We start from the raw sequence: 18,508 nt of genomic DNA, 5'->3' as shown, positions 1-18,508 counted from the left end.
ACCTTGTTGGGATTAGTTTCAATAACCCAAGCGCAGCTGACCCCACTGCTGTACCACTGGCTGTGTGGGTTGTTAGGGTAACTGAAAGTCCCCCTCAAGCCTGAGAGGTATCCTCCACAAACTGAAAAAAAAGAGAGAAAATTAAAGAGATTTTGTGCTATTACTGTACAGACTAAAACAAAACGTCTTTTTTGGCATAGCTTTTTCTTCTTAAACATTTAAAACCATGTTGAAAAGTACTTCTATAAAAGGATCTTTAGGACTTCCTCTCAATGACATCTGAAAAAAGCCCAAATTCCCTGAAAGAAAAATAGTTCTTGGAAAAAGAACAAAGAATATCAGTTGGAACATGTGGATACTGTCAAAAGATATTGAGTCTGTCCCATGATAGTGTCCATAAACTGCTTTGCTTCCAGAAGGATACCTCCAGATTGAATCTCAAAATTTTCCCTTCCATTGAAACATCATTTTGCATTTTGAAGTTAACATGATGCAAAATTGTCTTTCTCAGTAGTGGTACATCATAGAAATTATCCTCAAGAAGTTTTATTGTTCCTTTTATTCTTTTTGGTCAGATTCTTGGACCTGATAATCTCTCTTATTATATACCATGGTCTGTTCTTTCACTGAACCATTCAATACATGGGAACTGAGAACTGAGAAGCCCAAACAGCCACAGAAAAATATGTCTGCAAAGCAGCCAAAATATAATGCACATATAACTACAGCGTGCACCAAGCACCTGTAGTTTAACGTTGAACTGATTCTAAAAAAATAGCCAATTCTCACCAAACTGTTTTGTTTCAAGAAGTGGTAAAAATAATATAGTTTTATTTGAAATGTCTGCCTAAAACATCTCAACTTTTTCAACCAGATTCAAAATGATCATGTAAGAAAATAAATTTTTTCTTCATTGACTGGTAACTAAAAGAATAGGTGGTACAGTATGATTCCTTACTGCATAAAAATTGGTTCTCTATCCCTTCATTATGATGGCTAAAAATAAAATTTCTTCTCCTGTGGACTTAATAATAAAACATTACTCGTTAGATACTTCAGGAAAATAGAAAAAGGCCTAAAATAGTTCTAAAATAGAGCAGATTTGACAGGGAATCAGTGAAAGTTGTACAATCTCTATTACATTAAAATGTAATTTTCTTTCTTCTTAGCAATCTACAATAAAAATGAGCCAGTTCTGTTGCCACAAGGACACTGGACTCACTGGAATGCTGTCGTGACCTTGTTTTATTAAAATTAATGGCAAAAAAGGGTTCTCAAATAAACAGAATAAATTATATTAGGAGGAAAAGGGAGAAGCTTGCAGTAAATATAAAACTGAGAATCCACCATTTTCATGCCCAGCATTTCTTTCATTAAATTTCTTTTTGAAAACCTTTTCTGACTTTTCCTCTTGACTAAGAACATCAGGACGTTTTTGCTTCATAACAGATGAAATAATATGGACAAAAGGGAAACATCAATATATTCTCTTGTTCTTCTTATACTGGATCCTCTTTCCCAAACAGCTTTCCAGACCACTTTCTCAGGAGAAGAGATCTGATTTTAGGATATCTGGCATCCAGCCAAGGCCACTGGGCCTGCAGACCAACTTCATTGTTGTGTTCCTACTGCTAAACAAAACAGCTATAAATGAAGCTCATGGAAAACTATGACTTGGAGGGAATTTGGGTTGGGACCTCTCCTCTAATCCACCAAACACAAGGCTGTTTCTCACATCATAACTCAGTTCTTATTCACATGTTAATCCCATGCACCAAGCATCTACTGGCTGAAGGCTGCTGTCCCATTTGGCAGGAGGGAAGGAGGGGGAGGATTGTGGCTGTACCTTGCTGGGCAGTCTGGCACTGTGGTCCTGTCCAGGCGCTGGTGCACTCGCAGGAGTAGCCATTGACCCCATCGGTGCAGGTCCCCCCGTTCTGACACGGGTTGCTGGTACATTCATCAATGTTCTCTGTACAGTTAGGGCCTGTCCAGCCCGCATTACACAGGCAGAAATAGCCAGAGATCGTTGCCTACAGATATAAATAAATCAAATAAACTATCAGCATGAATCACCTAAAAAAATCCATGGAGTCAGCAGAAAGACAGGTGTTTACACTTATTTTATGAGGAGATATTGGAGTAAAGAAATAAAACCTTGAATTTTTTGGCCTTGATGGTCACTGGTGAATACCAAAATAAACATAAAACCTAATCAGATTATCTATCTCTTTGGGTTTTTCTATTAAGTTAATTCTTAGCAGGGCTCTTTCACATCACTTTCTTAAAAATCAAAACCTTTTCAGCCAGTCAGAAAACCCTTTGCTTGGTTTTGGAATGATCACTCTAGAATCAAGTCAATCATACCACCTAAACCTCATAAATAGCAAGGCAAGATAACTGGTTTTTGAGTAATTTCTCTCAAGGCTTTTCTCTGGGAATTCTGCACTGCAGTTATTTGGGCTGTTAACTTTCATTTTCATCCTGAGGAATGTTTAAGGGGAACAATTTCATCACCTTTTCATTTTTATTCTTTATTCTGTGTGTATTTCCATTTCCATTGCCGCAACCTATACTGCTTCTCTGTATAATCAAGTCTGATACAGATATGGAAATATCTGTAACTGTTTCAATTTAATATGTCCTCCTACCTTATATCTCTTATTTTCTAGACATAATCTTTAAAGGTAAAGCAGAACATGGTCCCAGGTACAGGCTACAATCCCACCTTTGATGATATACAGCCAGTGTATTGCATTCTCTGTTTGCTTTTCCATTATCTATTCATGTCCTCTGTGTCCCAAAGAGATTTTCAATATGATGGAAGAGGGTTTTGATGTGTGTTTAGGGCTCTGAATGTTGTTTTAAAAGGTCTGATCTGTGTTGCCTTATACTTAATTGACATTATATTTTCTCTGTTATTATGCTGGCCTAATATAGTTGTTTCTCTATTTTATCAGATGCTTCTGTAGTCCCATCACTTAAATATCTGTGTTATTATCTTCAGTTACTAGTTTGTAGCCATGATTGCCTACTGTTGCATGTTAGCATATATTTAGGGGAAGATGCCATATATTTTAATAGATTGACTAAAATGAAGTAAATAGTCGGAAAAAGTATCTTATGGGCACATAAGATATGGGCACAAAAGGGCCTATAAATATCTTTAAATATGAGTGAAGACACAGTAGATAAAATACAAAATAGAGAGCAAGGAGTGCTGGTAAGGAGCAGAGTGTGAGAGGACCATCACATTTCACACAGAAAATTGAAAAAGCAAGTGGTAATAAACAACAGAATCATAGAAACATTTAGCTTGGAAAAGACCCTTAAGATCATCAAATCCAGCTGTTAACCTAACACTGCCAAATCCATATCTTATGTCCCATTTTCCCTGTGCCTGCAGGGACAACCAAAAGGGGGATATCAGCAGCCTAATGGTGATAAATGGGAAAAGACTCTACTGGAACAAAAAAATAGCATTTGTGAGCATTTCAGCAAAATCATCATCATAAATATCTTACACAAGAAAATCCCCAGGTCTGCAGCATGGACTTTCCAAGGCACAGCACACCTCACTAAGGAAGCCTAAAAAGCCTTCACAGGGTCCATGAGGACAAACTAAATGCTCACTGTGCATGAGAATGAATTGATACCCCTATCAGTTTAGATCCAAAAGACTTGGTTACCATCAGTGCAACCAATTCCCTTGAAACACCCTTTCCATGTTCATATAAACAGCCTGAGACTCCAGGGCACTTTCACAAGATCAGACTACGAACTCGTAAGCAACTCTGCTGGATATTAATAGTCTGAAGGTCAGCAGAGGTACTGGTTCTGTTATCATGGGTAATTTCCCCATGATTCAGGGTGGTAAATTCCTTTCCTGTGCCACCAAGAACAGTTCTCTCCCATCAGCATGAGCATTCCATTGGCTAGCATGCAATGGCATGCTCAACAACTTCTCAGGCCATTAGCGCCAGGATTGCTACCTCTACTTCACAAAGAAAGAAATGGCTTGTGTGCCCTGACATTCATTTTGCTTTCCTCAGGTATATCCTTTAATCTTGCCCTCTCCACTGACTTTGCCTCATTCCCAGCAGAATGTCTGCACTCAGCCTTCTCACCAAGTCTCCCTGACTGGTTATAACTACTGAATGTTGTCACCACGTGTGAGGAGCCCAGCACTTACCAAGCACTGTCCATTTGCACAAGGGTTTTGCAGCTGACAGATATCACTGAGAGGAGAGCACCCGTTCGGCCCGTACCCACTTCCCGTGTACCCGGATTTGCAGGAACAAAGTGCCATGGGCCCTTGGGAGATAAGACAAGATACAGAATGTAATTCTGTTACAATAATACCAATGTCTGAAAATGTCCTCGACATGTTGAAGTAGTGTCTTAATATAATTCTAACTTGATCTTTTGACACCTTCCCTGGTCAGTGCCCAGTTTGACCATGTAAAGAGCCATGTGTTGTTTTGCTGGGGGTACCTGAGAGTCCAAAGTCACCTCCATGGGAAGTGGTGGGGTAGTCAAAGGGTACTTATGGGAAAGGGAATGGTAAAAGCAGCTGTATAACTGGAAAACTGCATCAAAGAGAAATGGTGAACGTCTCCACAGTTTTAGGATAAAGTCTTCTTTTTGGTAGAGACTAAATCTACTTCTGTCAGTATTTGTGAAAAAGTCTTCTGGCTTTAGCTGACCTGCCTGTAAAATCCTTTGTGTGAGGCAAAACTGACTGTGGCAAAGGGGCTGCAATCTAGATATGTTACTATGAAGTGGACTCATCCTAACCAGATCCTCCTTGAAATTCATACTGATATTACCTTACAGTCTTTAAGAAAGCATCATACCTGGAGCTGAGGTACAAGTAGCCAAAGGATGGCACCCTCCATTATTTATTGAACAGATATCAACCTGGATACATGTTTGTCCATCTCCCTCATAACCTGTTCAGAGGTAAATCTCAGTTAGTCTGTAACAAACTATTTTCTTTGAGAATTGACAGTAAAACAATCAACTGGTGAGCAAAACAGTGATTCATGGTCTAAAATCATTGTCTTCTGCAGTTAAAAAATAAAGAATTGAGATAGCTCCAGAAGAAAAACCTGGCATATTTATTGTAGCTCCTTCATTGTAGGGATGGATTCTGACTGTAAATAAATCCTTCCATAGTTGTGGAAAAAAAGATAAATTAGTATATGCCAAATATAGGTAAAGTCAGTGAAACCACAGAAGCCCATGTCTCTCAGTCACCATGTGTTGTCCTCCCTACACATCTACATCCAGTCAGCCTTAACCACATCCCGACATTTTCCTCCTGCACACCAAAGCAGCCCTTGGATCTCAAACACAACACCCAGATCCTCTCAGGAGCTTCAGGACCAAAGCCCTGCAGCACAACTCCTTATGGCCAGAGCTGACATCATCAAAACTTGTCTGAGACCACATTTCACAGCATGGTTACATCCCTTCAGCACTCAATAACTAGGAGCCTTCACTACCTGCAGTCTATTGCCATTTAAATAGCAATCAAAAAGTCAATTAGAAAGACTTCTTCCTGCTATACTTCTAGTGTTGATACCATACATTTCAGAAAGCATTTGAAATCGTAAACCATAAATTATAAAGACCTAAGATGCAAGTTCCACTTCTTGAGCTGTACTGCAGTGGAAACACTGCCTCCTCAGACAGCATTCAGAGCATGACAATTATCAAGCCTTTTTTTTTTTTTACTGAAGACAATACAGCCTGTGATTTATGGCACACAGGATACTCCTTCAATTAATAAAAACAATGAAATTACTACTATAATTATGCAATCCTTTTTTCTCATTAATGATCTTGTAAAGGAAGTACTTCACCAAATCAAGGCTATAACACTGAAAACAGCTACCTAGTACAAGAGAAACACATTTCAGAGGATCATCTTTAGAGGCATACTCTATACAATGTTCATTAATAGCTGAAGCAGTTTGAATATACTTGGACTCATTCTGCATTCTCTATTACAGTATTATGAATATTTCTTTCTATGAACCAATTTTCAGCTTCTTAAATCTACCCCAAAACAGGCTCAAATGTGCTGAATCTTCATCTTTTAAGCCCTTCCATAGTATTATCAACAAGAAATCCATTTTACCTGGTGGACAGAGTCCACAGCGGAATGATCCAACTGTGTTGATACATTGGACCATGGGTGCTGTTGAGCAGCCTCCATTATTACTTGCACATTCATCAATGTCTTGGCAAGTGTAGCCATTTCCTTGCCAGCCTAAAAAAGCAGCACAGAAAAGACATCAAAAAGAAAATGCCTGGCCTTTTTGGTTTCTTCTTTGACCAAATCTTTTCATAGAGTACAATTGAATTTCACTTCATTAGCACAAGACTGGATCTGCTCATAACTGATTAAAATTAATACCAGTCTGAAAATTAGGTTTCAGACACAACAGGGCAGAGATGTGTACATAAGAATGTTTTGTTTTAACTGTATTCTGGATATTTCAGATTCAAACACACTTTTACATAAAGAGGATACAGTTCTGGTCTAGTGCACTTACGTTCATTTTGCAGGAAAGCTTTATTGCAACTTCAGTTAAACACTTTAAATCTTCTCCCATAGACACCACCTGCCCAGCTCAGGACGAGTAATCATAGGTTATACAGTCTGAGGTAACAATCAGATTTTTATATTGCCTTAGGGCAGGAAACATACAGATGTGAAAGTACTGCAGATCTCTTATGCGAAGGTGATAGGACATGATGGACAGGAAGGTATCTATGAACATGATACCTATTTAGGTGCTCAGTTTAGAATGAGATAAATCATGCATTAGACTCCACTGCCTGTGTTACCTATATAAAACATAACCTGCATTTACTCCCTAGAACACAGACCAAAGCATTTCATGGAGTTACTCTCATCTGCATCCTGTGTCTGTGCTTATGATACACAGGCAGTAGTACCTCTGCCAACCTGAGAGCATGGAAGGACGAGATACCTGTGGGACAGGGGCCACATGTGTAGGAGCCTTGAGTGTTGTGGCACTGCACAGGTGGATCCTGTGAACACGGAGGATTAGGGAGGCTGCACTCATCTACATCAGCACTGCAGGCAGGGCTGCCAGGAGGGGACATCCAGCCAGCCTCACAGATACAGCGGTACTTGGGCTGCCACAGAAAACATCACATTGCATATTTAAGACATTTGCAATTGCCAAGAGAAAGGCAAAAAAAGGAGTTAATTTCATAAAATGGCTTTCAAACTATAGCAAGAAAGCTTTCAGAGCATTACATGGCTTGCACATTTTGTCTGGTAAGTTGCTTCAGTAGTTTTCTCAGTCTATTTCTTCCTCTGAATTTACTTATTCAGATTATGGAAGCAACTCAGGCTCATTCATTATGTTCATAAAAGAAAACTGTAATTTACCCCAAAGCTCCCAGAGAAAATAAGATCAATTATGAGCTGTAGATAAACTTAATTAAAAATCAGCAACTTGTTTTTTAACCAGGACAGTGATAAGCATAAGCAACCTGAAATCATCTTAGCTGTTTTCTTTTAATTGAATTATTCAGTAGTCTATGCAATGTGCAGCAATGACATTAAATTGCAAATACATGTTTTCTTTTAGGAAAACAGTTTTCTTTCTAGTAAACTTTACTAATGGCCAGATTTCAGCATTTATCTAGCTTTGGTCCAATTAAAGCTAATGGGAACTTTATTGTTGATTGTTACAGGAGCAGACACTGTTAAGCCAACACTGAACCCTTTTGAAAACCATTCTCAACAAAAAGTGAGCAGAAAATAAGTGATGAGTTGTGAAACTTCTGAAAATTAAGAAATAATTTTATAGCAAAGCACAAGAAATATGTGCTGTGACTGGAATGGTGCATGGGCATATAGGAGCATTAAGGAGCACAGGCTTGGCTGGGTGGTTTTGGAGTGCTGCTCCAAGTGGAAAGAACCGAAGCTGGCATGGCTCATCTGTCCCGTTGGAATGAACACCCTGTACCCAGATTCTCGCCCAAATGGAATGAGCTGTCTTGCTCCAGAAGAGCACTCAAGTGTGGGCTAGCATCCACCCAGCGCAGATGCTTGGAAAGATTGGGGCTGGAGTCAGACACCACATCCAGCTGACATTGAGAAGAACCAAAGATGAGCAGCAGCCACACAGTCACCATGCAGCCCTGGCAGCTTCCAGGGCCTTGGTATTAATGTTCCACTGGTATGCCTTTTCCCAGGAAAAATAAGATTAATGTTGTTTGTCCGCCTTAATAATTTAAGCAGTAAAATATTCTAGCCATTTAATTCTTCCAAAATAATGAACGGTAATAATATTATATTTCAAATAAGACTTTTACTTATAAAAAAATATTCCCAAGATGCTTATGGATGTAGTAGCAGATCTAATACTGTGACAAGTACCTTTAACAAGGTATATGACATTTTTTATTCTTTCTGCCACCCTTAGTACAGCAGAGAGGCTGTTATGTTGTATAGTGGCCTTTCTTGCTGTTTTCCAGCAGCAGTTTGTGCTATGTAGTTTTGTCATGCTCAGCAGTATTTGTTGCTTACTCCTGCTGTGCTGTACAATGAAGTTTATACATTGTCCCTTACCCTGTGGGGCTGATCTCTTTCTTCGTCTACACAGAGGCCATGCTCACAGAGTGCCTCAGATCCTTCCTGGCAGTCATCAAACTTCAAGGCACAGCGAGGCCCATAGGTTTCTGGAGTACAGGTGCAGCTAACAGTGAAAGTGAAAAGAAAAATCAAAATTTTGCCTTTCTACCACTGTTAAAGATTGTTCATTGCCGTTCTCCACTTTATGGGGAGTTCCTTACAAAATACATCTATTTACCTGTATTAACAATCTTGCTAATGATCATGCAGAGAGGCAAATCTCCTGTTAAGCAGAGACTCAAGAATCATTTGAGGCTTGTGTATATTCATGACTGTCTGGCCCTATGGAAGGATCTACAGCCTTTTGTTACATTCATAAGCACAAATACAGAAAAAAAGAAAAGTCTAACATAAGACTTAAACAGAAACCCCCATGGATGGAAACCCCCACTTCACTCAACGAGCACCTAAGCATCCTTTTTCAGTTACGACCATCATATGAGTCCAGATACTTCTAGCAATATGCAGAAATGCAATGTCTGGCCTGTCCTAGAGAGTGGGGTACCTTCACCCCAACACCACAACCATAGACAGCTGCTGTCTCAGCAGCACCTCAGCTTTTAGAGATGAGTGGTAGGCAAGAGGTGGAATTTGGGGTTGGTGGGGTGGGAAGAACAAAGTAGTGGATAGAAAGAAGACATTCTACTGGGAGGATCTGGTTTGAAAACTGCCACATGCATCATATAGCTTATTTATAGGGCAGAGCATGGTTACAGCATTATACATATGTGGTGGAACTGAAACTGAGAACTTCTAAGCCATTGGATAATGTTTCCCTTTTCTCTGGCTCTATTTCCACATAGATAAAATGTGAGGCTCTGAAATACAACTAAAAGAGATATAACTGTACAGAAAATCTCCTATCAGATCACTATCTTCTTAATAAAATGACAGTGAGACTCATTTGGATTCAAGTTATAAGCTGCAATGTCTGCAGCTTGCAGAGACATATGGCAGGTACACACCCTTCTTGGATTGTTTTAAAGCTGCCTAATAAAAAAATGCTCAGTAAAAGCATTTCTCTGCAGAATTGGGAATAGGGTATTCCAGTGCAGCAGACCTGGACCTTGGAGCAATTTATATAAAATAAGCTGCTGCTGTCCCTTCCACCGTGTCACACGCTCAGCTGAAATAGCAGTTTCATAAGCCAATTGCAGGTAACTAAACAGTGCACCCAGGACAAACTTAGGCTTCAAAAACCCACAACAGCTTAATGCTTAACTGCAGTCTGCAGTGCAGGACAGCATGTTCACTATTGTAAGAGACAGCAAGCAGAGCAACACCTTCCCATCAGTGCAGCAGCTCAGCCTGGGCAAGCACAGAGGCAACAGGTCAGGGAACCAGATGACTTTTGTATGTCTAAAGCACATTCAGAGCTTCATGTTCAACTTCAAAGGACACAACAAGGCAATCCAACCATCTCCAAAGGAGGAGAACAATGGCACTGTCTCCTGTCTACTCTGGCAAAGATTAACCTGCTACCCATCTGAAGTTTCTCAGAGAAGAGCTTCAAGAAGTAGGTCACACTGCAAGACACTTCAGCCAAAATGTGATGCATTGCTGCTTGGAACTGCCGTGGTTCTCTCCCATGACTCACTCACATGAGCACGTTGTGATGAGGCCCCTGTTGTTTTGGTTGTGACACAGAAGTCTGATAGACATGGGGACTTTCACAGCCTTTCATCCAACTGATACAATGTCTCCTTAAGATTCTGACTGAGGAAGGTGTTTCTGGATACCTGCTCTTTTTCCTCATGTTTCAGCTTTCCTGAGTTAGAGGAAAAGTGTGCAGAAAAAGAATATGAACCAGGGGTGAATACTGCATTATGTTCCATTTCATGGTACCTAATCCAGTACTTTCCATCACCTGGTATTATCTCTGCAGGCTGTGGAAACATTACCCTTTTCTTTGGCTGCAGTCCACAATGATGTATATAACTATCCCAGAGCATTAGTGAGGTGACCTGGGTTGTTGAGCCCCAGAAAGCTTAGCAGCAATGTCCTCACAGTCGCTGGAAAGAGATGTCATGCTCTGCCAGTGGGTGGATTTAGCATTTGTGGAGCACTCAGAAATAAGTAAGACAATAATATGTCAAAGTAGAACTAACGATAGTACAATGGACTTGGGGAAGGGACTATATCATAATCCTGAGTGTGTGATGCAAAAGCAGCAATATTAAGGTTTCAATGACTTATGAAGAAGTCTTAGTTCATTTCATGAAGCATTGATTCAGCAAGTACCAAGGATGGCAAGCAGTACACCAGGGAAGAAACTGGGGAATCGTGACCGTATGAATACAATGACAATGCTTGCGAAAACAGCAGACCTTAAACCTTAACTTAGTCACACACCCATACCTCTCTGAGCACAATAAGAAACAAATAAAGGCAGACTACTTTGTGTGTTGTTTCCTTGACAAATATCTGTTGCAGACAAGCTAGAAACATCCTTTAAAATCAAAGTAAACTTCCAGGAAGCATCACGTGCCTGTGACACCTCAGCAGACTGTGTTAATGCTGAAGCATGAGGAGAGCTGAAACAAAGGAGAACTCCCTTTGTTTGCAGTTCTTCCAAGAACTGACAAAGCACTATAGGCCAGTGTTACATCAACCAAGTATTTGTGGGGGCTAAGATTTCTATGCTGAAGCAGGAGACAGAATGCTTTGCAGAAAGCTGTGGCATGCTCTCCAGCATGCTTGTGCCCATTGCACAGGGATAGCTTTGTATTATATGTGAAAGTTATTTATTTACCAGATTCTTTGACATTTTGAAGAATGAGACACAAAATGTTCAGGATGGCTTGCCCGTAAGCAAGTGCATGTTTCTTAAGTAGCTGGGCACAGTCAGAGAAGAACAGGCTCCGGGGGCTTCATGAGTGTGGGGCCCAGCACACAGGCAGCCCAGGAACCCCCTTGGGCAGAAGGCTGCAGACAGCACTTCTCCTCCCTTGCTGCCTGGCAGCACTGTGCATTCCTTGCTCTGCTGATGTCCCAGCAGTGCCTGTGTATTTGGAGGGGATGAAGACATTTCAGAGAACAGTTTCTGATTTCACAGAATATTCTGAGCTGGAAGGGACCCACAAGGATCATCAAGTCCAAGCCTCAGTGAATGGCTCACATGGGGATTGAACCATGATCTTGGTGTTATTAGCACCCTGCTCTGACCAAATGAGTGTGCTGGGAATGCCAGTGATCACAGGTGATCACCTCCTTCCTCTCCTCACTCCCTTTGATCTCAAGGGGGAGGTGATAGTGGAGGGATGGACACAAGGCTGTGCTCTGTGGGCACATTGGTGAGCACTGGTTGCAGACCAGTACGAGCTTCCACTGCCCCAGCTACATCCCATGGTGCAGGAAATTCCCATTAAAGCAGCTGCACCCACAGCAGGGGGGTGGGGCACTGGAGCCAGTCTCCAAATTGCAGCTTTCTCCCCTGGCAAGGCTGTGTGATGGGTCTATGTCAAAGACCTTTTTGTGTCAAAGCAGGCAATGGCTTTGGAGGCTTTTCTGTGTCTGTGTCTGCAGTGGGCTCAGTGAAGTAAGGATTTTGTATGTTCCTAGACTGCAAGGGGTTATAGAGCATAGATATTAAACAGATTTATTTCTAGAACTAGTGCTGCAGGCATGATATGGGGCACAAAAGAAGCAGAGTATTCTACATGGGATATTTTTGTCTGGTTTTGAGAGGTTACCTGTAGCTGCCTGGTGTGTTCACACAAGTTGCTCCATTCTGGCAGCCTAATTCTGTTCCAGCAAAAATCTGGCATTCATTAACATCCACTGAGCACAGGGGGCCCTAAGATGAAATAGAAAACCAGTTTATTTTCCAAATAACTGAGAAATGAAGCAAACCATGGACCCAGTGTTTAACATAGTTTTCAAAGATATACAAACCATGGGCTGTTATCAATACAGCTTCCCTTATGAAACACAATAACAAAACTTTATTTTTCAGCTGTGTTTCTGTGACCCTTGCTATCAGTCAGATGGGGATAAATGTCTCAGATGTAAGAAAGCATGTGAACAGCACATTTCTGTCATCCCCACATTTTCCAACTAGAAAAAAGACTCAGAAAATTTTCTTATAATCTGTTTCTATCAGGAAAGCACATCAATTTTGACCCAAATCTTGCTGGGGTAACATTTAAGTTGAAATCCTTTGAGAAGAAGATATAACATTTTCACCTCTGGTGCACAAAATTGCACCATTAAAGCATTTGATAGTAAAGTCTCTGGATTTAAAAATTCAGAATTAACTTTTGATTATTTACACCCTGTTTGTCTTACTTGTTTAAGACTGAATAAATATCCATCCCTTCCCCCGTCTCTCTCTATCCTTGCGTAAGGTCAACAGCAAGGCACACAGTTCAGTTCAGTGCTCAGCAAAAACCAGACCAATTCTCTGCTGTGGGAACTGCCAAGAATCACTGACTTCATGGGCCATCGCCTGCATGTAACAGCACAGGGTTTGGCCCAATGCTTTGAGCTTCTTTTTTTACACACATATATTGATATTGTTGAGAAGCAAACATGTAGCTCTTTGACCAATGAGTGATACTGCTGCTCTGCTGCTCAGTGTACCCCACTCTGTCCTGAGCAACCCCAAATGCTGTGCTTCGTGGCAATCACACTAACATAGATGCAGTCTCACAGCTAAAATACACACTCTGCAGTTGAGGAGGCCAAAGACTCACCTGCCAGTTTCTGGGACAGAGGCAAAAGAAACCATCCAGTGAGTTTACACAGGTCCCTGAGTTCTTACAGGGGTTACTACTGCAGGCTCTCCTCTGGATGTCCTGAAATGCCGGAAAAGTAGAAAACAAGGTTTCTGCTCAGCTGGTGTTCCATTAGCATCTATTTTCAAGACAAATCTTTCTTCTTTCCAAATTCTTTCCTGAATTCCTCCTAATTTTTTTTTTTTTTTTTAAGCAAGGTTGATTTGTAAAAGTTTTGAGCTATTTCACTTATCCCTGTACAAAATAATGATGCTGTGATTCTCATACACAGAATGGTCAAGCACTAAGATGAGAAAAGCCCTGTAAAAGGTAAATATTAATAGAGACTGTTCATCAGCAGCAGACCGGGAGTCTAGATGGAGGGTCATCCTGTCTTTTTGATTCCATGGCTATTTCATCTGACAATTGATTTTACTGGCACCTGTAGGTGTGGCTTGTCACAAGCTCACTAGAGAAGCAGGCAACAGCTGAAACTTAGTTCCAGTACAATAAAAATCCAGTTTGAGTTTCTGGTCTTTATCTTGACAGACCAGGGAAGGAAAAGTTTACTTCTCCTTGGTATCTACGTGCTGTTCTTGAATGCACAACTGTTTTTCCATTAAGAAATGCAGGCTCCTACACAGTTTATATTTTGTAAGAAGACATATCATCTCCTCCACAAATCTTGGTGCTTTTTTTTTACCTTCTGTTACCAAAAAAGTTTTTCCTGAGGAATGCATGAGAGGAAAGCAACCATTTAGCTGTTTAATCATTGAAACCTCACTTGGGGCTTTACTTGGTTTACAACCTTTACTTGAGGCTGAGATTTTCTTTCTGATCTCTAGTTTGCTTCCCATTTACTTACCAGCTGTAAGCTTTGAAGTTTGTTATCAAGACTCAGGATCTGCAAAAGAAATGTGAATTACATTGTGCTTAGTATGAGAGTGGCCACAGAGGTACTTGCTGGAAACTGGTAAACTCACAAAACATTTTCCTCTGAGAAAAGACAATAGCTGGTATGTAAAACCAGGTGACAGTCAGATCCAAATGAGGCCCCATTCACTGAGGTTTTGGTGGGTTTGGCTGTTCAGAAAATGACAGCTTAAATATGTCCCAGCTTGGATCCGTGAGGCAAGACTCAATCTTGCAAAGATGCATTCAGGTGCTGAAAACTGAGAGTGTGACTATTCCTGTTTGGGACCTCACATGCATAACAAGGACAGAGGTCTGGGACAGAGCACAAAAGCCAAGAAAAGGGTTTCCATATCTCAGTGGCTTGTAACCACAAACAGCAAGTTGACACTGAATCAGAGAATGTGATGGATACATACTAGCACAATTTCCCTAAAGGAAGGTCTCTTACACTATAAAATATTTTCCTATAAGGAACTTGTGGAAACACTGTAACAAAAGACACTTAAATCAGGCAATCAAAACTTCTCATGGAAAAAAAAAATCAGGGGCAAGGAGTGACAAAATTACTGCCACCGTCTTTTCTTTCCACTGCAAACCCCTATAGCCCATTTCATCTATGGAATGGGATACCTGCATAGCACCTATGAAAACATATATGGTCCATTTCCAGAATTTATCCATAACTGTCAGAGGATATAGTCAATACAGATGCTGACAATGAACAAAGAAGAATCACTGAACTGGAAATTTTGGGGGGATTTACAGAAGTATTTCCATTGTCTACAGAGTTACTGAATAAGTATCTCAAATTAAACACAGACTCCAAGCTGATATTAAATAGGGACTCTGCTCCAGTTCCCTAAACTGCGTCCAGAAATACCAGAATGAAGCAGGCTGTTTAATATTAGTGTGAGGAATGGAAACCTGGGATTGCTGGAGGAGGATAACATGAAGGTATGGCTCACCTTGGAGGTCAGCAGAGTAATCTGCTGGGATACATTCTGCAAGGCACCACTGGCTGTTTTAAGTTCTTGAATCTCTGTGCTACTCTCTCTAACCTAAAGTTAAACAATAGAGATAATGTGAAACAAACTTTGACTTTCCAAAAGCTTAGGAAAGTTTAGTCCTTGCATAACTTTTCTATTATAAAGTCCACTTAAATACAGAGAGCTCTACTACATACACAATTTAATCTTCTCATTATCGTTTGCAATGACATGATTACTTTACAAGTCTGCAATGGCTTACTTTCATATTAGACTGCTGATATAGATAATATAAAATAAAATACAAAGCATGTCCAACACTCGTGAAAACAATTTAACTATTAATATGTAGAACTAAAAATGAAAATAAATTAATGGAAAATAACTGTATCACCTGACTAAAAAGTTCTGCAAGGTCTTCTTCATTAAATTTTACTTTCCCCAGTGGTCCAGTTCTAAATTCAATATTTTTGCTGGAGCCAGCATGGAACACTAAATTACCCTGCTCGGAGGATAGACGAGGCCTGTTGTGTATTGGAAAAAAAAATAAAATAAAATAAAGAGATCATTTAGTTACACATATCTGCCACAGAGTATGTAAAATAGAGATGTAGTGAAGTCATTCTGCTCCCATTACCATCATTTACAAGCCACCATAACAATAAATGCATTTGCAAGCAATGGTACTTACTGCTCATCATATGTGGCTCTTTTCTGCCTCTTTTTTTCATGGTGGTTTGGGTCACAGCTCAATCCAGTAAGTAATAATAACACAGCTACAAGCCCAGGAGCAGGAGAAGCCCAAAGCATTGCTCTCCTCCAGCTGTCCTGCACTTGAAGTGAAACCTCCAGTGCTGGATTGGGCTGTTGTGAGCCCAGGTGCCCTTTGCTCTCACACAGCTCCTTCTTCACAAGGTGCCCATTCTGCTGCCTTGTCTTGCAAGGGTGAACTTTATCTCGGATACCTTAATTAAAGATTGACAGCACACAAATCCCCTAGACATTAAATGCATTTTTCTTCTTTTGTCTTCTGGGTTCAGGAGCTTTGAGAGGTCATTAAATGGAATCTGCCTGTATTTATCACTATGTCTTTGCCCTTTGTACAGCTGAGCACCTCTTGTGTCCCTGAGAACCTTGCAATCTGCAGAAAGTGCTCTCCTACATGCTGCACCACAGGGGCAAAGGAAAGATTATTTGGCAGTACTAAAGAACCTAAATCGTTACCAAAAAAATCCCCAACCCCAAATGTAAAACCCACAGTGGTTGGCAAAGAATATTTCTATTGAAAGAGAAGCTTCCAGTCAGTAATTTACTGGGCAGATGACAAAAGCAAGTCAGCAATATGGAACAACATCCCATGGATTACAACAGCTAAGTACAATTTTAACTGAATATGGTTGCTCTGACTCTAGAGCAACTCAGTCCCCAGATGCTGAGGCTCAGGCTGTTGCTGCTGAAAGCCATGACAGATTCCATGCCCCACCTCCCCTTTGCCTTTGCCAGAGTCTCCATACTCCCCTTGCACAAGACTTTGCTGAGCTTTGTTCTTCCTGCTTAGAGGAGCTCTCTGCGTGTTTTCTTTCCTCATGCTAGGAGCTTCCTGACAACCAGGTCCACCACCATTCTTTTTGATCTTTTTGCTCAGTAGACATTTTATTCAGGTTGCTCAATTTCAAAACTCTACTGAGAAGAGTAGCAACAGCTGTAGCTGCTCTTGCTTGTAGGTAACATCAGCATCCTTTAAGCCCCAGACCTTCCTGGAAGCCATGGAGCTCCTACACTTCCTAACTCTGCTCAGTCTGTCTTTCTGCTCCAGTTTGTACTTGTCACCTACAGATATCCCAAATATTTGTGGAACCTGCCCTGGAGCTGGGGGATTGAATGAACTCTACAGCTTTCACAGATGGAAACATTATGAGCTTAAAACAACCTGTGAAGAAATTTAACATGGTGATGAAAAATACTCATGTCATGTCAAAAAGAGATAGATGCACACTGAGAACATGAATGTGAAGTCAGGATGTCAGCTAATGTTTGTGATGCTGCCACAGTTAACTTGATCTTCACTGTGAATACCATAGTGTCTTAGGCTGTATCCCACCATTTTTCCAAAAACTAGATTTGTATTATACTTTATTATCTGTGTTTATGATTCATAAACTTACCCTGGAATTCAGAAGAGTGTCAGCCTGCTGAACACTTCCCTTGTGTCCCCAATGGCTGTGATTCAGGTAACCCAACCGTGACCACTGCTGAGGGATCTGGAAAGGTGGTGAAGCTCCTCCTGAACCCACAGCAGACAGCCCACCCATGTACCTACTGGTGAGGTAGAAGAAGGACAGCTCTCTGGATGTTCACCTGCTCTGCAGCAGGGAGCCTATCGGTTGTTCCTGCCAGAACAGAGAAACATAAGGAGAATTTTTCATGTGTTGTCCTTTACCAACATGAGGGACAATATTTCCATAAAAATACAGAATTGTCCTTAGTTGTTGGAAATACAATGGCTCCATTCAATCCAAAATAGGTGTTTTTTTAATATCTGAAATTTATATTGAGAATCTGTCCCTCCACCTTTTTTTTATTTTTATTTACTGTTATGCTTTTTGCTCTGAAACCGCTGTTCAGAAATAGGACAGCATAGACAAATTATCAATGTTTCTGTCTAGTTGACTGGACACCTTCTGCCTCTGGGTATCCTGGTACTGTCCATTAAACTGGTGCTCATTAACATTCTTCCTGTCTATTTTGAAGTCTGTCTGGTGGGGATTTTTTTCTCTTTTTGTTTTAACAGTTTACTGAGTTTGTATGACTGTCAGTTGGAGGTCAACTTGAATAAACTCTGGGCCAACTACACCTGCACTCCATAGCAGGCTGGCTGAATGTCTGTGTACTCCAGGAACTTTCACAAAGTCCACTGTATGCTGGCAGTTTCCATCCTGACCTTCAGCTGTGGCCCACAGAATCCTTCCTTTCCTCTGTTCATTTATTCTGCATGCTGAGTATGCACTGCCCCTCTCTGCTGCCTGTCAGCCTTCGATTCAGGCTTCCCTTTCCAAGTAACTAACTCAAATAAACCAATAACCAGTGAGCAATAAACCATAAAGGAGCAAGACAAGGCTGATAATGCAAGGAACAAGAAGAAAGTCACCTTCTCTTCCAGCAGGCTTTATAACTTAGAAAATGGTTAGCCTGAGGACCAGCTGATTTTG

General features: G+C 40.7%; 1 protein-coding gene across 1 annotated transcript in view; it reads right to left on the bottom strand.

The window, feature by feature from the left end:
• Positions 1–16,195, bottom strand: part of CUBN (cubilin) — a 142,050-nt gene extending 125,855 nt beyond the window's left edge. The window contains exons 1-13 of the mRNA XM_015618252.3: positions 15,991–16,195; positions 15,694–15,823; positions 15,279–15,371; positions 14,264–14,302; positions 13,378–13,479; positions 12,376–12,479; positions 8,621–8,747; positions 7,005–7,173; positions 6,146–6,277; positions 4,857–4,952; positions 4,193–4,314; positions 1,847–2,033; positions 3–121 (exon numbers count right to left, since the gene is read on the bottom strand). Of these exons, the coding sequence (XP_015473738.1) occupies positions 3–121; positions 1,847–2,033; positions 4,193–4,314; positions 4,857–4,952; positions 6,146–6,277; positions 7,005–7,173; positions 8,621–8,747; positions 12,376–12,479; positions 13,378–13,479; positions 14,264–14,302; positions 15,279–15,371; positions 15,694–15,823; positions 15,991–16,109 (1,539 nt within the window). The 5' untranslated portion in view covers positions 16,110–16,195. The remainder of the gene's footprint in view (positions 1–2; positions 122–1,846; positions 2,034–4,192; positions 4,315–4,856; positions 4,953–6,145; positions 6,278–7,004; positions 7,174–8,620; positions 8,748–12,375; positions 12,480–13,377; positions 13,480–14,263; positions 14,303–15,278; positions 15,372–15,693; positions 15,824–15,990) is intronic.
• Between the last annotated feature and the right edge of the window lie 2,313 nt (positions 16,196–18,508).

This window comes from Parus major, chromosome 2, assembly GCF_001522545.3.
Source record: "Parus major isolate Abel chromosome 2, Parus_major1.1, whole genome shotgun sequence".
Taxonomy (NCBI): Eukaryota; Metazoa; Chordata; class Aves; order Passeriformes; family Paridae; genus Parus; species Parus major.
This window is presented reverse-complemented; position numbering and strand designations above follow the sequence as displayed.